This window comes from Piliocolobus tephrosceles, chromosome 1 (genome assembly GCF_002776525.5).
Source record: "Piliocolobus tephrosceles isolate RC106 chromosome 1, ASM277652v3, whole genome shotgun sequence".
In the NCBI taxonomy this organism is placed as follows: Eukaryota; Metazoa; Chordata; class Mammalia; order Primates; family Cercopithecidae; genus Piliocolobus; species Piliocolobus tephrosceles.
Window position 1 is genome coordinate 152,271,136 of NC_045434.1, and position 18,326 is coordinate 152,289,461.

At 35.7% G+C, this 18,326-nt stretch overlaps 1 protein-coding gene across 5 annotated transcripts in view; it reads right to left on the minus strand.

Moving 5' to 3' along the window:
* The window catches only part of LRRC7 (leucine rich repeat containing 7), a 544,610-nt gene that overhangs the window by 213,580 nt on the left and 312,704 nt on the right, over positions 1 to 18,326 (minus strand). For 4 of the 5 annotated variants that reach the window (XM_026454139.2, XM_031935212.1, XM_031935211.1 and 1 more), the window contains one exon: positions 13,813 to 15,330. The exons of the other annotated variant lie outside the window; for it this stretch is intronic. In XM_026454139.2, the coding sequence (XP_026309924.1) occupies positions 15,324 to 15,330 (7 nt within the window). In that variant the 3' untranslated portion in view covers positions 13,813 to 15,323. Of the gene's footprint in view, positions 1 to 13,812; positions 15,331 to 18,326 lie in introns of those variants that run through there. 5 annotated transcript variants of the gene reach the window in all.

Below are 18,326 nucleotides of genomic sequence, written 5' to 3' on the forward strand. Positions count from 1 at the left end.
AAAAAAAAAAAAAAAAAAAAAAAACTTACTTCCCTGATCAGAAACCCAGGCCAGTCCTCATTCCATAAATACATATTAGACTTTCCTACATCCACTATTTTCTCTGCCTGATATGCCACTGCCATCCTTCCAATAGTTGAAATATAACTCCTCCCCTTTTACAATATTTTGGAGTTTTAAATTTATGCAGTTTTATTGAGTTATAATTGACATATAAAATAGTATATATTCAGTATACAGAGTGATGTTTCAATATACATATACATTGTGAAATTATTACCACAATCAAGTGAATTATGATACCTATCACTTCACATGTTTATTTATTTTTTCTTTTTATGATTAGAATACAGGCACCTGTCATTTTATTGCACTTCACTTCACTTTATTGTGCTTCACAGATACTGCATGTTTTATACATTAAAAGTTTGTGACAACCCTGTGTTGAGCAAGTCTATTGGCACCATTTTTCCAACAGCATATGCTCACTCATGTCTTTGTGTCACTTTTGGTAATATTTCAGACTTTTCCTTTATTGTTGTAACTATTATGTCTATTTATAATCAGTGTTTTTTTTTTTTTTCTTTTTTGAGACAGAGTCTTACTCTGTTGCCCAGGCTGTAGTACAGTGGCACGATCTCGGCTCACTGCAACCTCCACCTCCTGGATTCAAGTGATTCTCCTGCCTCAGTCTCCTGAGTAGCTGGGACTACAGATGTACACTAGCACATCTGGCTAAGTTTTGTATTTAGTAGAAGTGGGGTTTCACCATGTTGGCCAGGCTGGTCTTGAACTCTTGGCCTCCCAAAGTGCTAGGATTACAGGTGTGAGCCACCATGCTCAGCCAATGATCAATGATATGTGATGTTACAACTATTGCAATTGTTTTGGGGAGCCATGAACCATGCCCATATAAGATGGAAAAGTTAATTTGATAAATATTGTGTATATTCTGCCTGTTCCTCCAAAAGACCATTCCCCTCTCTCCCTCTCCTTGGGATCTCTATTCCCTGAGGCACAACAATATTTAAATTATGCCAGTTAATAAGCCTACAATGGTCTCTAAGTGTTCAAGTGAAAGAAAGATTTGTGGGTCTTCCACTTTAAATCGAAAGCTAGAAATAGTTAAGCTTAGTGAGGAAGGCATGTCAGAAGCTGGAGTCACCAAAAGCTATGCCTCTTATGCCAAACAGTTAGCCAAGTTGTAAATTCAAAGGAACATTTCTTGAAGGAAATAAAAAATGCCACTTCAGTGAATACATAAATGATGAGAAAGTGAAACAGCCTTACTGCTGATATGGAGAAAGTGGTAGTGGTCTGGACAGAAAATCAAACCAGTCACAACATTCTCTTAAGCCAGAGACTAATCCAGAGCAAGACGCTAACTCTCTTGAATCCTATGAAGACTGAGAAAAGTAAGGAGGCTGCAGAAGAAAAGTTTGAAGCTAGCAGAGGTTGGTTTATGAAGTTTAAGGAAATAAGTCCTCTCTATGACATAAAAGTACAAGGTGAAGTGACAAGTGCTGATGTAGAAGCTGCAGTGAGTTATCCAGAAGATCTAGCTAAGATAATTCATGAAGGTAGCTACATTAAAAAACAGATTCTTGGCCAGGCCCAGTGGCTTATGCCTGTAATCCCAGCACTTTGGGAGGCCGAGGGGAGAGGGAGGATCACGAGGTCAGGAGATCAAGACCATCCTGGCTAACACGGTGAAACCCTGTCTCTACTACACACACACACACAAACACACACACACACACACAAATTAGCCAGGCATGGTGGTGGGCGCCTGTAGTCCTAGTTACTTGGAAAGCTGAGGCAGGAGAATGGCATGAACCCGGGAGGTGGAGCTGAGATCATGCCATTGCACTCCAGCCTGGGTGACAGAGTGAGACTCCATCTCAGAAACACACACACACACACACACACAAAACCAAAAAAAAACCCAAACAAAAACAGATTTTCAATGTAGATGAAATAGCCTTCTATTGGAAGAAAATGCCATCTGGGACTTTCAAAGCTAAAGAGGAAAAGTCAATGCCTGGCATCAAAGCCTCAAAGGACAGTCTGACTCTCTTATTAGGGGCTAATGCAGTTGGTAAATTACAGTTAAAGCCAATGCTCATTTACCATTCTGAAAATCTTAGGAGCTTTAAGAATTATGCTAAATCTATTCTGCCTGTGCTTTAGAAATGGAACAACAAAGTCTGGATGACAACACCTCTGTTTACGACATGATTTACTGAATATTTTAAGACTACTGTTGAGACCTACTGCTCAGAAACAAAGATTCCTTTCAAAATATTACTGTTCATTGACAATGCACCTAGTCACTCAAAAGCTCCCATGGAGATGTATAAGATTAGTGTTGTTTTTATGCCTGTGAATACAACATCCATTCTGCTGTTAATGGGTCAAGGAGTAACTTTGACTTCCAAGCCTTATTATTTAAGAAATACATTTTGTATATAGCCAGATAGTGATTCCTCATATGGACCTGGGCAAAGTAAACTGAAAACATTCTGGAGAGGATTCACCATTCTAGATGCCATTAACAGCAATCATAATTTATGAGAGGAGATCATACTATCAACATTAACAGAAGTTTGGAAGAAATTGATTCCAGCCCTCATGGATTACTTTGAGGGGTTTAACACTTCAGTGTAGAAAGTAATTTCAGTGTGGTAGAAAGAGATCTAAAATTAGAAGTGGAGCCTGAAGATGTGACTGAATTGTTGCAATCTCATACAACTTTAACAGACAAGAAATTGCTTCTTATGGATAATCTAAGAAACTGATTTCCTTCCTCCTCCTTCTCCTTCTTTTTCTTCTTCTCCTTCTCCTCTTCTTCTTCTTCCTCCTCCTCCTTCTTCTCCTCTCCTTCTTCTTCTCCATATCCTTACTCTTCTTTTGGACAGGGTCTCATTCTGTCATCCAGGCTGGAGTGAGTGGCACAGTCTTGGCTCACTGAAGCCTCAACCACCCAGGCTCAAGTGATCCTCCCACCTCAGCCTCCTGAGTAGCTGGGACTACAGGTGCATGCCACCACACCCAGCTAATTTTGTATATTTTTGTAGAGATAGAACTTTGGCATGTTGCCCAGGTTGATAGCAAACTTCTGGGCTGAAGTAATTCACCTGCTTTAGCCTCCCAAAGTGCTGGGATTACAGGAGTGAGTCACTGCACCTGGCGAAAGTGGTTTCTTGAGATGGTAAAGATGCCATGAACATTGTTGAAATGACAAGAAAGAATTCAGAATATTACATTAACTTATTAATAAAGTAACCACAAATGTTTGAGAGGATCGACTCAGATTTTGAAAGAAGTTCCACTGTAGGTAAAATGCTATCAAATAGCATCATGTGCTACAGAGAAATCAGCATTTAAAGAGAAAGATGTTCTAGAGAAATCTTTCGTGAAAAGAAGAGTCAATTGAAGCAACAAACTTCATTGTTGTCTTATTTTAAGAAGTTGCCAGAGCCACCATAATCTTAATCAACCACCACCCTGATCAGTCAGCAGACATTAACATCAAGGAAAGACCCTCTACCAACATAAAGATTACTACTTGCTGAAGCATCAGAAGATTGTCAGAATTTTTAGCAACAAAGTATTTTTTCATTAGGATATGTATATTATTTTTAAAGACATAATGCTATTGCTCACTTCATAGACTACAGTATATTGTAAATGTAATGCTTATATTCAGTGGAAAACAATAGTTTTATTGTAATATTTGCTTTATTGTGGTGGTGTGAAACTGGGCCTGCAATGTCTCTGAGGTATGATTGTACTTAAGATCCACTCTCTTGGCATATTTCAAGTACTCAATATATTCTTATGCTTTATATTAGGTCTCTAACACGTATCCATTTTACAACTGCAAGTTTGTATCCTTTGGGCTACATCTCCCCATCTTCCCTACTCCCAGACAGCTGGTAACCGCTGTTCTACTCTCAGCTTCTGTCTGTGCTTTTTTAGATTCCACCTGTAAATGAGATCATGTAGTATTTTTCTTTCTGTGTTTGGCTTATTTCACTCAGAAAAGTGTCCTCTAGACACAAACAAATGGAAGAACATACCATGCTCATGGATAGGAAGAATCAATATCATGAAAATGGTCATAATGCCCAAGGTAATTTATAGATTCAATGCCATCCCCATCAAGCTACCAATGAGTTTCTTCACAGAATTGGAAAAAAAACTGCTTTAAAGTTCATATGAAACCAAAAAAGAGCCCGCATCGCCAAGACAATCCTAAGTCAAAAGAACAAAGCTGGAGGCATCACACTACCTGACTTCAAACTATACTACAAGGCTACAGTAACCAAATCAGCATGGTACTGGTACCAAAATAGAGATATAGACCAATGGAACAGAACAGAGTCCTCAGAAATAATATCACACATCTACAGCCATCTGATCTTTGACAAACCTGACAAAAACAAGAAATGGGGAAAGGATTCCCTATTTAATAAATGGTGCTGGGAAAATTGGCTAGCCATAAGTAGAAAGCTGAAACTGGATCCTTTCCTTACTCCTTATATGAAAATTAATTCAAGATGGATTAGAGACCTAATACCATAAAAACCCTAGAAGAAAACCTAGGTAATACCATTCAGGACATAGGCATGGGCAAGGACTTCATGTCTAAAACACCAAAAGCAATGGCAACAAAAACTGAAATTGACAAATGGGATCTAATTAAACTAAAGAGCTTCTGCACAGCAAAAGAAACTACCATCAGAGTGAACAGGCAACCTACAGAATGGGAGAAAATTTTTGCAATCTACTCATCTGACAAACGGCTAATATCCAGAACCTACAAAGAACTCAAACAAATTTACAAGAAAAAAACAAACAACCCCATCAAAAAGTGGGCAAAGGATATAAACAGACATTTCTCAAAAGAAGACATGCATACAGACAACAGACACATGAAAAAATGCTCGTGATCACTGGCCATCAGAGAAATGCAAATCAAAACCACAATGAGATACCATCTCACACCAATTTGAATGGCAATCATTAAAAAGTCAGGAAACAATAGGTGCTAGAGAGGATGTGGAGAAATAGGAACACTTTTACACTGTTGGTGGGACTGTAAACTAGTTCAACCATTATGGAAAACAGTATGGCAATTCCTCAAGGATCTAGAACTAGAAGTACCCTATGACCCAGCCATCCCATTACTGGGTATATACCCAAAGGATTATAAATCATGCTGCTATAAAGACACATGCACATGTATGTTCACTGCAGCACTATTCACAATAGCAAAGACTTGGAATCAACCCAAATGTCCATCAGTGACAGACTGGATTAAGAAAATGTGGCACATGGCCTGGCGCAGTGGCTCAAGCCTGTAATCCCAGCACTTTGGGAGGCCGAGATGGGTGGATCATGAGGTCAGGAGATCGAGACCATCCTAGCTAACACGGTGAAACTCCGTCTCTACTAAAAAATACAAAAAACTAGCCGGGCGAGGTGGCGGGCACCTGTAGTCCCAGCTACTCGGGAGGCTGAGGCAGGAGAATGGCCTGAATCCGGGAGGCGGAGCTTGCAGTGAGCTGAGATCCGGCCACTGCACTCCAGCCTGGGTGACAGAGTGAGACTCCGTCTCAAAAAAAAAAAAAAGAAAATGTGGCACATATACACCATGGAATACTATGCAGCCATAAAAAAGGATGAGTTCGTGTCCTTTGCAGGGACATGGATGCAGCTGGAAACCATCATTCTCAGCAAACTATCGCAAGAACAGAAAACCAAACACCGCATGTTCTCACTCATAGGTGGGAACTGAACAATGAGATCACTTGGACTCGGGAAGGGGAACATCACACACCAGGGCCTATCACGGGGAGGGGGGTAGGGGGGAGGGATTGCATTGGGAGTTATACCTGATGTAAATGATGAGTTGATGGGTGCTCACGAGTTGATGGGTGCAGCACACCAACATGGCGCAAGTGTACATATGTAACAAACCTGCACATTATGCACATGTACCCTAGAACGTAAAGTATAATATAAATAAATAAATAAATAAATGCATCCTCTAGTTTCATCCATGTTGTTACAAATGACAGGATCTCTGTTTTTAAGGTTAAATGATATTTATATAGTGTTTATATTTGTGTGTGTGTAGGTATGTACATATATGATGCAATTTCTTTATCCATTCATCAGTCAATGGGCATATAAATTATTACCATATTTTGGCTACTGTGAATAATCCTGCAATGAACATGGGACTGCAAATCTCCCTTTGAGGTACATGTTTTATTTCCTTTGGGTATAATATATAGAGAAGAGGAATTGCTGGGTCATATGGTAGTTTTAACTTTTTAAGGAAACTTTGTACTGTTTTCCGTATGGCTGTACCAATTTACATTCTCAGCAATTTACCTTTTCTCTACTCCCTTTCCAATACTTGTTATCTCTAGTCTTCTTGATAATACCCATCCTAACTGATATACAGTGATAACTCATGGCTTCGATTTGCATTTTCCTGATGATCAATGATGTTGAACACCTTTTCATATACTTGTTGTCATTCATAATTCTTCTTCGGAAAAATGTTTATTTACATACTTTAGCAATTCTATTTTGTAAACTGGGTTATTGTTTGTTTGCTTTTTTTGCTATTCAGTTGTATGAGCTTTTAAAATATATTTTGGATATTAACTTCTTATTAGATATATAGTTTGCAAATATTTTCTCGCCATCTATAGGGTGCCTTGTATTTTTTTTTTTTTTTTTTTTTTTTAATCTGGAGACAGGGTCTCACTCTGTCACCCAGGCTGGAGTGCAGTGGTGTGATCATGGCTCACTGCAGTCTTGACCTCCTTGGTTTCAGTGATCCTCTCACCTCAGCCTCCCAAGTAGTTGGGACCACAAGCATGCACTACCACTCCTGGTTAATTTAATTTTATTTTTTTGTAGAGATGGGGGTCTTACTATGTTGCCCACACTAGTCTTGAACTCTGGCCTCAAGTGATCCTCCTGCCGTGGTCTCCTAAAGTTCTGAGATTATAGGTGTGAGCCACCAGGCCCAGCCTGCTTTTTTTATTTTGTTGACTATTTCCTTTGCTGTGTAAAACCTTTCAGTTTGAGTTAGTCTCATTTGTTTTTCTTTTTTTGCCTGAGCTTTTGGTGTCATAATAATTCAAATGGAAGTGACAGCTATACACATATTAGTTGAATGATGCTAATAATTTCAAACTCAACAATGTTCTAGTAGCACGATTAGAACTAATAGCACATACAAGTACTGGTTTCATTGGAAATTTTAATAGGAATAATATTGGAAATAGTTTCATATTTTTATGATGATAGATACAGGGACTGATTTTAGACATTTTAATTTTGTTGTTATTGCATATAATAGTACTTCTGACACACAGCAGAAGATTGCATTTCCTCTGATTGCCACATCTCCTCTATTCATTTAACAAATCTAACTTTGGACAAAGCACTTTTCTATCCAGTGGAGATATAATGATGAATAAGACATAGACCCGCTTTCAAAGAGCTCAAGAAAGCAGACCTTCAAACAACTAATTAAAATATGATGTGATAACATTTTAGAAATTTTATATCCAAAGTCCCATGTGCACATATTTGGGGATCCAGGGAAATCTTCAAAGAGGCACTGACATTTGGACTGGATCTTAGTCAAACTAACAAAGGCAAGCAGATTTATAAGTCAATATAAAACAGTTATAAATGCAAGATGCATTATTCTGGCTTTGCAATTTGTTGTTAGTTGCTTTGAACATGGCTGTGTCTTTTTTTTTCTGGAAAATCCTTTTCAAATTAAATCATAAAGCCACAGAGTAAAGCACTGATTTAAGGAACAATCTAGAAGCAGTTTTTGTCAAACTTTTTCCTTTTTTCCTTATATATGACGAGAATAAGCTACACTCTGATGAGAGTCCTTTGAATTTCACTTCCAAAAATGTCTCCCAATTCTGTTTACTTTTTCTTCCCTATTATTATATTCTCCTTCTTTTGTCATGATTACAGCAACTGGTCTCCCTGTCCTTCATATTCACTCCTATGATACTTTCATAAAGGCTACTTAGAGAAACATAGACCCCAAATGACAATTTCTGTCCTGAGGTTATTGTCAACATTTAAGGGAATCTAAGAACTTGACTCACAGCACTTCTTACTGATATTTTCTATCCTACTGCATAGCACACGAAAACTCCTAGGAAAACCTTACCCTCCTACCCAAAGAACTCTCTTTCCTGACGTCATGTTTACCCCATCTTTTGCCCTGATCATCCCCTTGCTCAGTGCTAAAGTCCTACAGAGTGAGCTCCTGATGTCCCCTCACCTCCAGCTCCCACACAGAGTCCACAAGCGAGAATAATTCTCCTCCTTTGGCTTTTATTTGAGAGCATCTTGCAGTGACTGTTGTCTTTTCTTCTTTCAGGAAGTGGAGACAGAGAACAAAGCTAAGTGGGCAAGGAGGAAGGGAAAATACAAAAGTCTCCATTTTGTCCCATCCCATTTTAATTTGCCTTTTTTTCTGCCCTACCCAGAGTTTGCAAACATTTCTCCAGTGTCTCGGAGCATTTCCTGGAGAAATATCAACTTTTTGTAATTAAAACACATTCCTATTAGTAGTTAAATTCCTCTCTTTTAAAGAGTAGAGTCTTAGTTTTACAGGTGGTAAAATGGCTCCTTGTTACTTTAATAGCAGCAAATAAGACCAACCTTCAGGGTTCTGGGTTTGTCCTGTTCACCCTGAACAAGGCAGGGGACCCTGACTCCGTGGCTTAGGAAATGAATCTGCAGCCCTTAACCTGGGATTGTTCCTGAGAATTTCTGTTCAGCATGGGAATTTTGACCTGCTCCGTTTTTGACCTGAGTTTGTTCACCCCTCCTTAGAAAACCTAGTGGGCTCCTGCTCCAGGAAGGTCACCATATTGATGCCCAACTTACTGTTACCACCCGATCAGCATAACACACTACATCCTAGAACTCCTGGGCTCAAGAAATCCTCCTACCTCAGTCTCCTGAGTAGCTGGGACTACAGGCATGTGCCACCCCGCCTGCGGTGCTGCAGTATTTCTAATCAGTGCTGAGAAATCTCTCATTCCTACTGAGGCCACAGCAGACCTCTTAGCGCCTCTAGGAACCGTGCTTGGCAGGACCACTTCCCACTCCTAGGGGTTTGGAGATGTGGTTTCTGGAGAGATGGTCCTTTCAGTAGCCCCTCAGAAACCATCTTTGGTGCTGTCTTCTGAGGCTCCAATTTCATTCATCAGAGTTCTTGGCCTGAGGTCAGTCATAACATTAGGCCGGGAGATTTTTGTCAGATTTTCTACTTAGTGGGTTCTTCGTTTTTGAGTTTGTCCCTTCCTGGTAACAACTAAGTGGCAGGCATATTCTGGCCAGTGCGCAGTCTTTTTTTTTTTCTTTCTTTCTTTTTTCTTTTTCTTTTTCTTTTTTTTTTTTTTTAACAGTTTTAGGTTTACAGCAAAATTGAGAGGAAAACACAGAGATTTCTCATATGCTCCTCACCTCAACACATGCACAGCTTTCCCTAATATTCACATCCCCAGCCTGAGTGATACATTGTTGCAACTGATAAACTACATCTACACATCATAGTCACCCAAAGTCCAGAGTTTACATTAGGGTTCACTCTTGGTGTACATTTGATGGGTTTGGATAAATGTATCCATCCTGGATAATACATGTCATTATACATTGGTCCAAACCCATCAAATGTACACCAAATATATAAATATATGTATATATACATTTTATAATATATATCTATGTATAAATATTATACATAGCAGAGTAAATATATATCACACACAGCTTGTTCTTTTATATATATACATTTATTTATATATATAGTATCATTATTCATCATGCAGCGTGTCTTCACTGCCCTAAAATCAAAGTCTGTTTATCTCATTAGCTGTGATATAAACCTGTGATTTTTCTAGTTAATGGTGGATCACACAAAAAACTCCAAAATTTGCTTTATCTTCAGGCCTATAGTAACAGTCAAATCAGCAAGGCAGCCATTCTCAGATAGTGGGGTGGATCTTGAATAGAGACTCAGAAAATCTGCCAGTAGTCTTGTCTTCTCCTGCAGAAAGAATTTTTTAATTTTTATGACTTGAGTGGCCTCATCATGCCACCTAAGTCTGCTTCTTCATCTGAATAAGCATTCTTGAATCAATCGTGCATTCTCTAAAAACACTGTAACTCCAATCTCAGTGTGACTATCAAAATGTCCCATTGGCTCCACAGTGGTTTTTCAAAGATAACACAGCTTGTTCTAGATGTACTTTTGCCCCTTTATGTTTTAACTGCAGATGTCAGTCTGTCACTATTTAAATGCATTCTTGTTTTTTTCCCTAAGGTAAGCATTCTTTGGAGACGTGACTTTACTTCTCCAAGAAACTAAGGAAGTTTGTGATACCTCTAGTATGGAGAATCTAGTAGTAACGACAATCAGGAAGTCCAATCTTTAAAAATACCTATTTTAAAACTTTAAGGTAGGGAGGCAATACAGTTCAAATCTTTAGTCTTCAGCAAATTATATTAAAATATCTTGACATGTTTTCTTCTACTTTCACATAACTGAGCACTTCTGATTGTTCTACTCCAACTGATTCTTTTTTCCTGCCCTCCTGCCCTTACTATCTTGGTCCCTTAATCTCTTGTCTCCTCTACACCTTTGAGAGTCTCACACCACATCTTTATCACACGTCTTGTTTTCCCAGTGTTCATAGTCTCTTTAGGAGTAAAATATGTTTATTCTGTTTGTCTAATAATAATCTGGCAGAAACCTCAAAAGCATTATGCTAAGTGAAGGGAACCAGACACAAAAGATGTCTACTTGAATAATTCTACTTACGTGAAATGTTCAGAAAAGGAAAATTTATAAAGACAGAAAGCAGTTTAGTAGTTACCTGGGGCTAGGGTAGGAAAGGAGATTAGAATGGGGATTAATTGTGAATAAGCAGGAGGGACTTGGGCATTGAGTAACAGAAATGGCCCAAATTAAATTGTGGTGATAATTGCACTTCTCTATAAATTTACTAAAAATATTGAATTGCACACTTAAAATGAGTTAGTTTTATATTATGTATTTCACACACCTCAATAAAGCTGGTTTTAAAAAAAGAATTGTCTAAGTAGCTTTAGAGACAGGGTCTTGTTCTGTTGCCCAGGCTGGAGCGTAGTGGTGTGATCATAGCTCATTGTAGCCTCAAACTCTTGGCCTCAAGTGATCCTCCTGTCTTGACTTCTCAAAGCACTGGGATTATAGGTGTATACCACTACACTTGACCCAGAGTGGCTTTTGTTCTTTGCTTAGCAAGGAGAGTGTGAATTCTTACTTAGCCAGTTTTATCTCATCACTCACAAATCTAACTTGTCATTCCGCTGCTTAAAACCATTTCATCAAAACCTCTCTATTGCCCAGAAAATAAAGACCAACTATGGTATAAGAGCCCCTTCACAGTTTCTCCTCTGTCTGCCTCATGGTTACTCCTTCCTCATGCTTTCTCTTTTACATATTCAACCCCTTGTGACATGGAGTTTTCTCTATGAGCAACACTCATTCTCCTTTTGCCCATTTTTAAATTCCAATTTATGGTTTGAAAGACTCCTCAGGCTTCACCTGGACTTTACAGATAGGACTAAGAAATAGAACTTCTCTTTACTATTTCTGGGCCTTCATCCCATCTCCATAATCCTAGGTACTATGCTGTACTGCATATAATCCTTCACTTGTCTCTATTCCTTATCAGACCTTAAGCTTCTGAACAGCAGGGGCTCTTTGTACATGGTGTCTCTAGTGTTAATCCTTGTGGTTGACACACAGTCAGTCCTCAACAAATGATTATTGAATTGGATTTAATTAAAGGTTTGTATTTCTCTAAAATTTGCCCAAGCACCAGAGGTGATGAAGAGTTTGGATTTCTGATGTTTATCTATATGTTAAATACAGCTGAAATCAAAGCAAGTTGTACCTGTGTGAGGGTTGGAAGAATTACTGGTTTGATACAAGATTTCTACCTCATTGAGATTTTAGCAAGATGTAGTTTCCACATTCTCATGCTATTCTAAACCCATCTGTTCTGAAATTATTATTTTTACTCTACTAGACCTCCAGATGCTGTATTTTTGCCCTGGTAATAGTGTTTTTTACGCCAATGAATAAATACAGACTATCAGTCTTTATTCAACTTCATTGATTGCTAGTGGCAGAAACAAGTGACACAAAATAAAACTGACTACGCCTAACATGCCTTCCTTTTAAAAATTGACAAAATAATCATAATTTTTGGTGATAAAATTTAGATCTGCCAGTTTTGGCTCAAGAAGAGTTGATTTGATTAAAAAGATAAGACAAAATAGGAGGAACCTTAACTGGCAAAGTTTGATATAGACAAAAAATACGGCTGGTAGAGTACATTTTTGAAATTCCTGAAGTTCCAGAAAACTGTAACTTCTGAGAAACATATTGGAATATGTATTCTGTTTTCTGAGGCACTTCTAAAAGGCATAACAACTGGCTTCTCTTCATGAGATGCCAATAAAATGATGAAAGGCAATACAGTGTACACCACTACACTTGGCCCAGAGTGGCTTTTGTTCTTTGCTTGCTTAGCAAGGAGAGTGTGAATTCTTACTTAGCCAGTTTTATCTCATCACTCACAAATCTAACTTGTCATTCTGCTGCTTAAAACCATTTCATCAAAACCTCTCTATTGCCCAGAAAATAAAGCCCAACTATGGCATAAGAGCCCCTTCACAGTTGTTGTTCACATCATGCCTGAGAGTAGTCTAATATTACGAAGAGGGAAAGGGCTGTATGGTATTTGTATCTTGGAGAATGGGTAACCACATACTGCACTGCCTTTTTCTTAAGGGGTCGTTTTTGTTGTTGTTTTTCTTTATTGACTATGTTTAGCCAAATTCTGGCATAATATGCATATCCTACTACTCCTGAATGTAAAATCAATAGCATATATTTATAAAAGAGTTCAATACAATTATTTCAATAAGAATAAATGCATATAAAAACATCTCATCTTATTACCATTTTATCTGTTTTTTAAAAACGTATATATTGAGGCTGAAATTATATGAAACTTCACAGATAAACACAGTTAGTATTTTGTTAAGCTGATATGCATGATTCCTCTTGGAATAAAAGATTAGAGTCACACAAATATTGTGAATGAATTTACAATCACTTATGATTGCTGGAACACTAACCAGGACATATAACATGGACGGTGGGCAAAATAAATCATGTATTATATTCAATTGTATTTATTTTAACCTTTTACTTTTATAATCACTTCTGCTGATTAAGTTTTAAAGAACTTTAGCTTTGATAACAGTTATTCAATTTACTGTTAATTTCTTTTCATTAAGAAAAATTTCCTTTATGCTACACATACAAGTTTTCAATTGTTACATATTGTCAAGACCAGAAAGACAACATGGTATACTGCAGTAAAGTTAATTATTCAACAGTCTGCACACTGATGCGGACTTTCATTGCCACTGCATAAAATTTTTAAGCTTTAGTAATGAAAGGTCCAGTTTCTTACTTAGACCATCATAAAGTCAAAACAGCAATGTTTCTTTAATCTTTAAAGCTACTTTCACACAGAATGTTTTAAGTAATCTCTTTTTAAGTAATCTCTAAAATAAATTTCGGAAAGCTAAATAAATTGATGGCATTTGAAGGGCACTGAGAATTCATAAGAACACATTATAAAATTACACTAAGATAGTGCAACTTATTCTAAAGCAGTGTCAGGAATTTACAATTTTGTTTTTAGACTAGCAATATACCTTTTAATATTTCAGTGATATATGAAATATATGTGACAATGACAGAAGTCAATTAGCATATACACAGCTAAAACAGATGGTACAAACACAGTAGACTTAAAATTTTTACATATAGATCTTCATAAGTACTCATGGAAAAGTCAGCATTTACACAATTTTAACAAAAAATCAAAATCTACTTTCAGATATATGTTTTATACAAAGAGTTATGCATTCTAAGACAATTTTATATTTATATATTTCACATAATTGAAATTCATAAAACAGAATAGAAATATTCAAGAAAGTACATTTCAGCTCCATAGCATAGGTTTTGCAAAAAAAAGTGTTTCTTTCCTAGGCAGTAAAATGAAATAGAAACTAAACAATAGAAAAAGCCTGTAAGCTCCGTGTGTCCTGCTCATACCTGTTTTATAAAAAGAACCTTTGAATTGTATTCAATCAAGCAATAGCTCCAACACAATCATTGTAAATTATTTGTATTTTGCCTTGTTCCAAAAAGGAGTTAATATAGGATGAAGAGTGAATTTGCTGTACTGCATTAGGCATCAGCAAGATGGTGACCCTTGTATGTTGAATTTCAAGCTTTTCGAAATTTCCATATGAAATACTTCTAAATTATATGTATAAAATGTTAAAACAAATGAACCCATTATGTTGATTGTTATTTATTTAGAAAAAGTACCATTACAGTGACTCATTTTGTATGCAAATTGAAATGCTATAAGTCATTGAACTGCACGAAAAACCAATATGGTTAATTAACAAATGTATTTTAGAGCTAGAAAATAACTGTTTCACATTAAATTACTTAAGATGAAAGGATACATAAAATCAATCAATCACCCGCGCTTCATATTTTGACTTATGCCATCCGGGAACTTTGCAAAATAAGTCCACAATGGAACATCATCAGGGAGTATGACAGAAAAACGAGGCAACTATATTTAGTCTCTGAAGAATTTAACAAACTAGAGAAATTATCTTATTTACTGCATTAGGATGACTTTTAAAAGATGGTTTAGTTTGATCCATATAAAAAATATACAAATTATACACAACAGCACCTTAACATAACAAATAGTGAAATCAATTAGATTAAAATATGGGTATTAATGTTTTTTTGAGATTGATAAAATTTCATATTCATTGAAAATTATGGCAACTGAACACACTTGGAAAAAAATCAGGTCTCTCTATATTAGTCAGAAATGTCATTGTTAAACTTTAACAAAGACCAAACATTTTGTAGATACTAGGCAGTAAGAAGGCAGCCCCCATCAGCAGGTAGCACACCAAAAATGTTTGGTTTCATAATATAGTTTGGGAGAACTACCTCTACAAAGTCTATTCGTGCTGATGCTCCTGATGCTGCCATTTCTGGTGCCCGAAAAGCTGCTCCCTCCACATCCTCTGTTGTAGGTGTCACTGTATAGTCTCAGGCGATTGGGCAAGGGGCACACTCTGGATCTTCAGATGCTAAGATGAAAAAAATCAATTTCAATGCCCAAAAGATGGAACTCCTAATGCAGAAGGTGACTAAAATAATTACCAATTGGTTTACAGTACGGGGTGGTAGAAAGTTTACTTGTTTTAATGTAATTCCATAGAAATAGGTTTTAAGTAATATTTTTGTAAAGAGGCACAGTTCTAGGATTAGGAAAAATGTTAGATAAAATAAAAACAGAAAATTAAACTCAGAGTGGAATTGGACCAGATGACGAAAAACATGCATACCCCCTGAAAGGAGCAAGCAAAACTTTCATATGATGATCATCAGGTGATAAGCCATTGTCATGAAAATAACTTGCTTACACTATCACTTCCAAGCTTCTACTCATTTCCAATAACTCTCTGCGACAACAAGCATGATTAATGCATACTGTTTAAGGCATAATAGAAATGGACACATTGATATTTTACTATGAATTTTAATGTCCCCTACACTCTCTGAAAATGACAAAATTTATGAATTTCCCTTCTATGAAATTTTATTTTCCAGTATAGTGGTTCAAATCATATTAAGATAATTCAGTTTAATCTCCATAGTGTTTGAAAAAGATCTCATATGAGAAAACATCACTGAAAGACACCAATGAGAGAAGTATATGTAAATGAATATACTGTAGAAGAACACATTTTATTATATTAAAAGAATTTTGATTGAAATAATGTTTTGGGTTGTAAACAAATAATTATTCTTCCAATATATTTTTCTGTTAAATATTTAAATGCAACTTTTGCCAGGCATCTCCATGTTTTAATAAAAATTTGTGTAATTTGGACCTTGAGAGGAAATTTTAAAAACCATTGACTTGAATGCAGAATGATAAATGCATATATGAGAACAAAATCGTTTATAAAAATATTTAACATCTCTAGATACAGCAATAGCTCAAATTAATAAAGTATGGCTATTTGGAATTAAATCATTTAAGTAACCACCTTTTTAATTTAAGAAATTGGCATTTTTATAACAGTCACTTTTACAGCTTGTGCACCCGACTCCATTATATTTGATATACTGTGGAGTAACAAATGATCAAAAGTCATGACAGATTCTTATTGAACATAATTTTTCAGTAGGAATCATCCTGAATCAATTAATCATGCCATTACTCTACTTTAATTTTCTCCCCATTTCTTCCAGAAAATCCACCAATCACATTTCAATTAATGACTCACACATATTTTGTTTACAATTTTTTGTGTACTACATTTTATTCAAACTAATTAAGTGCTACAATTTTACCAACTTGTACTAATTTAAACGTTGGATATGCTCAGACAAATGCAATTATGACTACACAGCATATTAAACGATGATTGAATACATTAGCTGCTCTAGAAATTTCTTTTTGCTCCATCTAAAGAGACTTTTATATTTTACATTAAAAAATGAAAATATAACGTTTCATTACAGTATGTTTGCAAACAACTGAAATTAGTGCACATGAATCTTAAAATATTTTCACAATAGAATGTAAGAACTATAGTTCTCAAATCCATATAATTTTTACTTACATTAGAAAAATTTGGCAAATACTCTAAAGGTTGAACAATTCCATGTATATAATAGGTACACTGGGAATATACATAGATTATTTGAACAAAAATTACTTATCTTCATGTTTAATTGACAGGCAATACATAAATAGATTCTTTGTGAGAATATTTTATCTCATGGATTTTGCTATACGTTGGGTTTTATATTTATTTTTGGATGGAATATTAAATAGTCATTTAAAAGAGGTGTTTACAGATTGATATAGCCATTTCACATGATTATCTTAACTTTCTTGATGTATGTTTATAAAGTTCACATTCTTATTTTGCTGATATAAGGAAAATAACAGCATGTGTAAAATGTTACAAAGAATATTATATTTTCAAATTTTAAATACTCGACTATATTTTATAAATTACACATGGATCATGCTACATAGCTCAAATTCAAACTCAAATTGAATATAATTATGCATTCTGTGCATTTTTGAATCATTCTGAAATGTGAAACTTGATCCTGCTGAACTTAAAACAATTAAATATTAGTATTTTGTCTCAGATCTCTCTGTCATATCATTTGATCTTCTCATAGTGCATACAGATTGTTCAAAAATAAAATTGTCTAACAGAACAGTAATATAGCAATCAATATTCTCAGCCCACTATCGAACCAGCCAAAATTTAACACCAGCTGAAAGCTTAAGGTATTACAGCGTGCAATTTGGTTTTGAAGATAGGGCATAAGTATACATCATTTTCTTTAAACATCAAGGTGATCAATACATAAATCTTTATAATGGCAAGCAACATTTTATTCTTTAAATACATTGTATAAATTTTCCCAAGTTATGCATCATTTGTGGTATAACATTATTAAAAGTCAATGAATTAAGAGTATATTTTTATTACAAAATGTAGTCATCTGCTAGAGTAGTGTTTAGCTAACCATTAAGAAAATTTACATCATTTAATTTTTGGCATATAAAAGTTTGAGCTAAACACATGCAATTGTGTTCAAGTTAAGTCATGCTTGCTCTAAGATATACCTTATAACATTTTCAAATATTTTGTTGATATGTTAAAGTGTTTCAAAAAACTTAACAAAAAATGAAAGCATAATTATGGATTCCAAGACTCTACAGAGGAGGGAGTGGAGAATTCAAGAAATAATTTTGAGAGCTAACTTATAATTTCGGTCTTTATTTCTCCATAAGCATTTACTATACAAAAAAATAAATAAATCAATCAATAAAAGAGAGAAGTAGTTCTAGGCATTGGGAATTGCATGTATACATTTATTAAAACTTTAAAGCAAATAACTTATTAGGGATGGTGAAATTTTTTTCATAAAGGAGTTTAATATGGAGAGGATTGTTGGGAGATGAAACAATTTGCCTTTTGTCCCTTTAAACCTATTTCTATACCTCAATCTTTTGTATTCAATCTCAAAGAAAGAGTTCATCTACTCA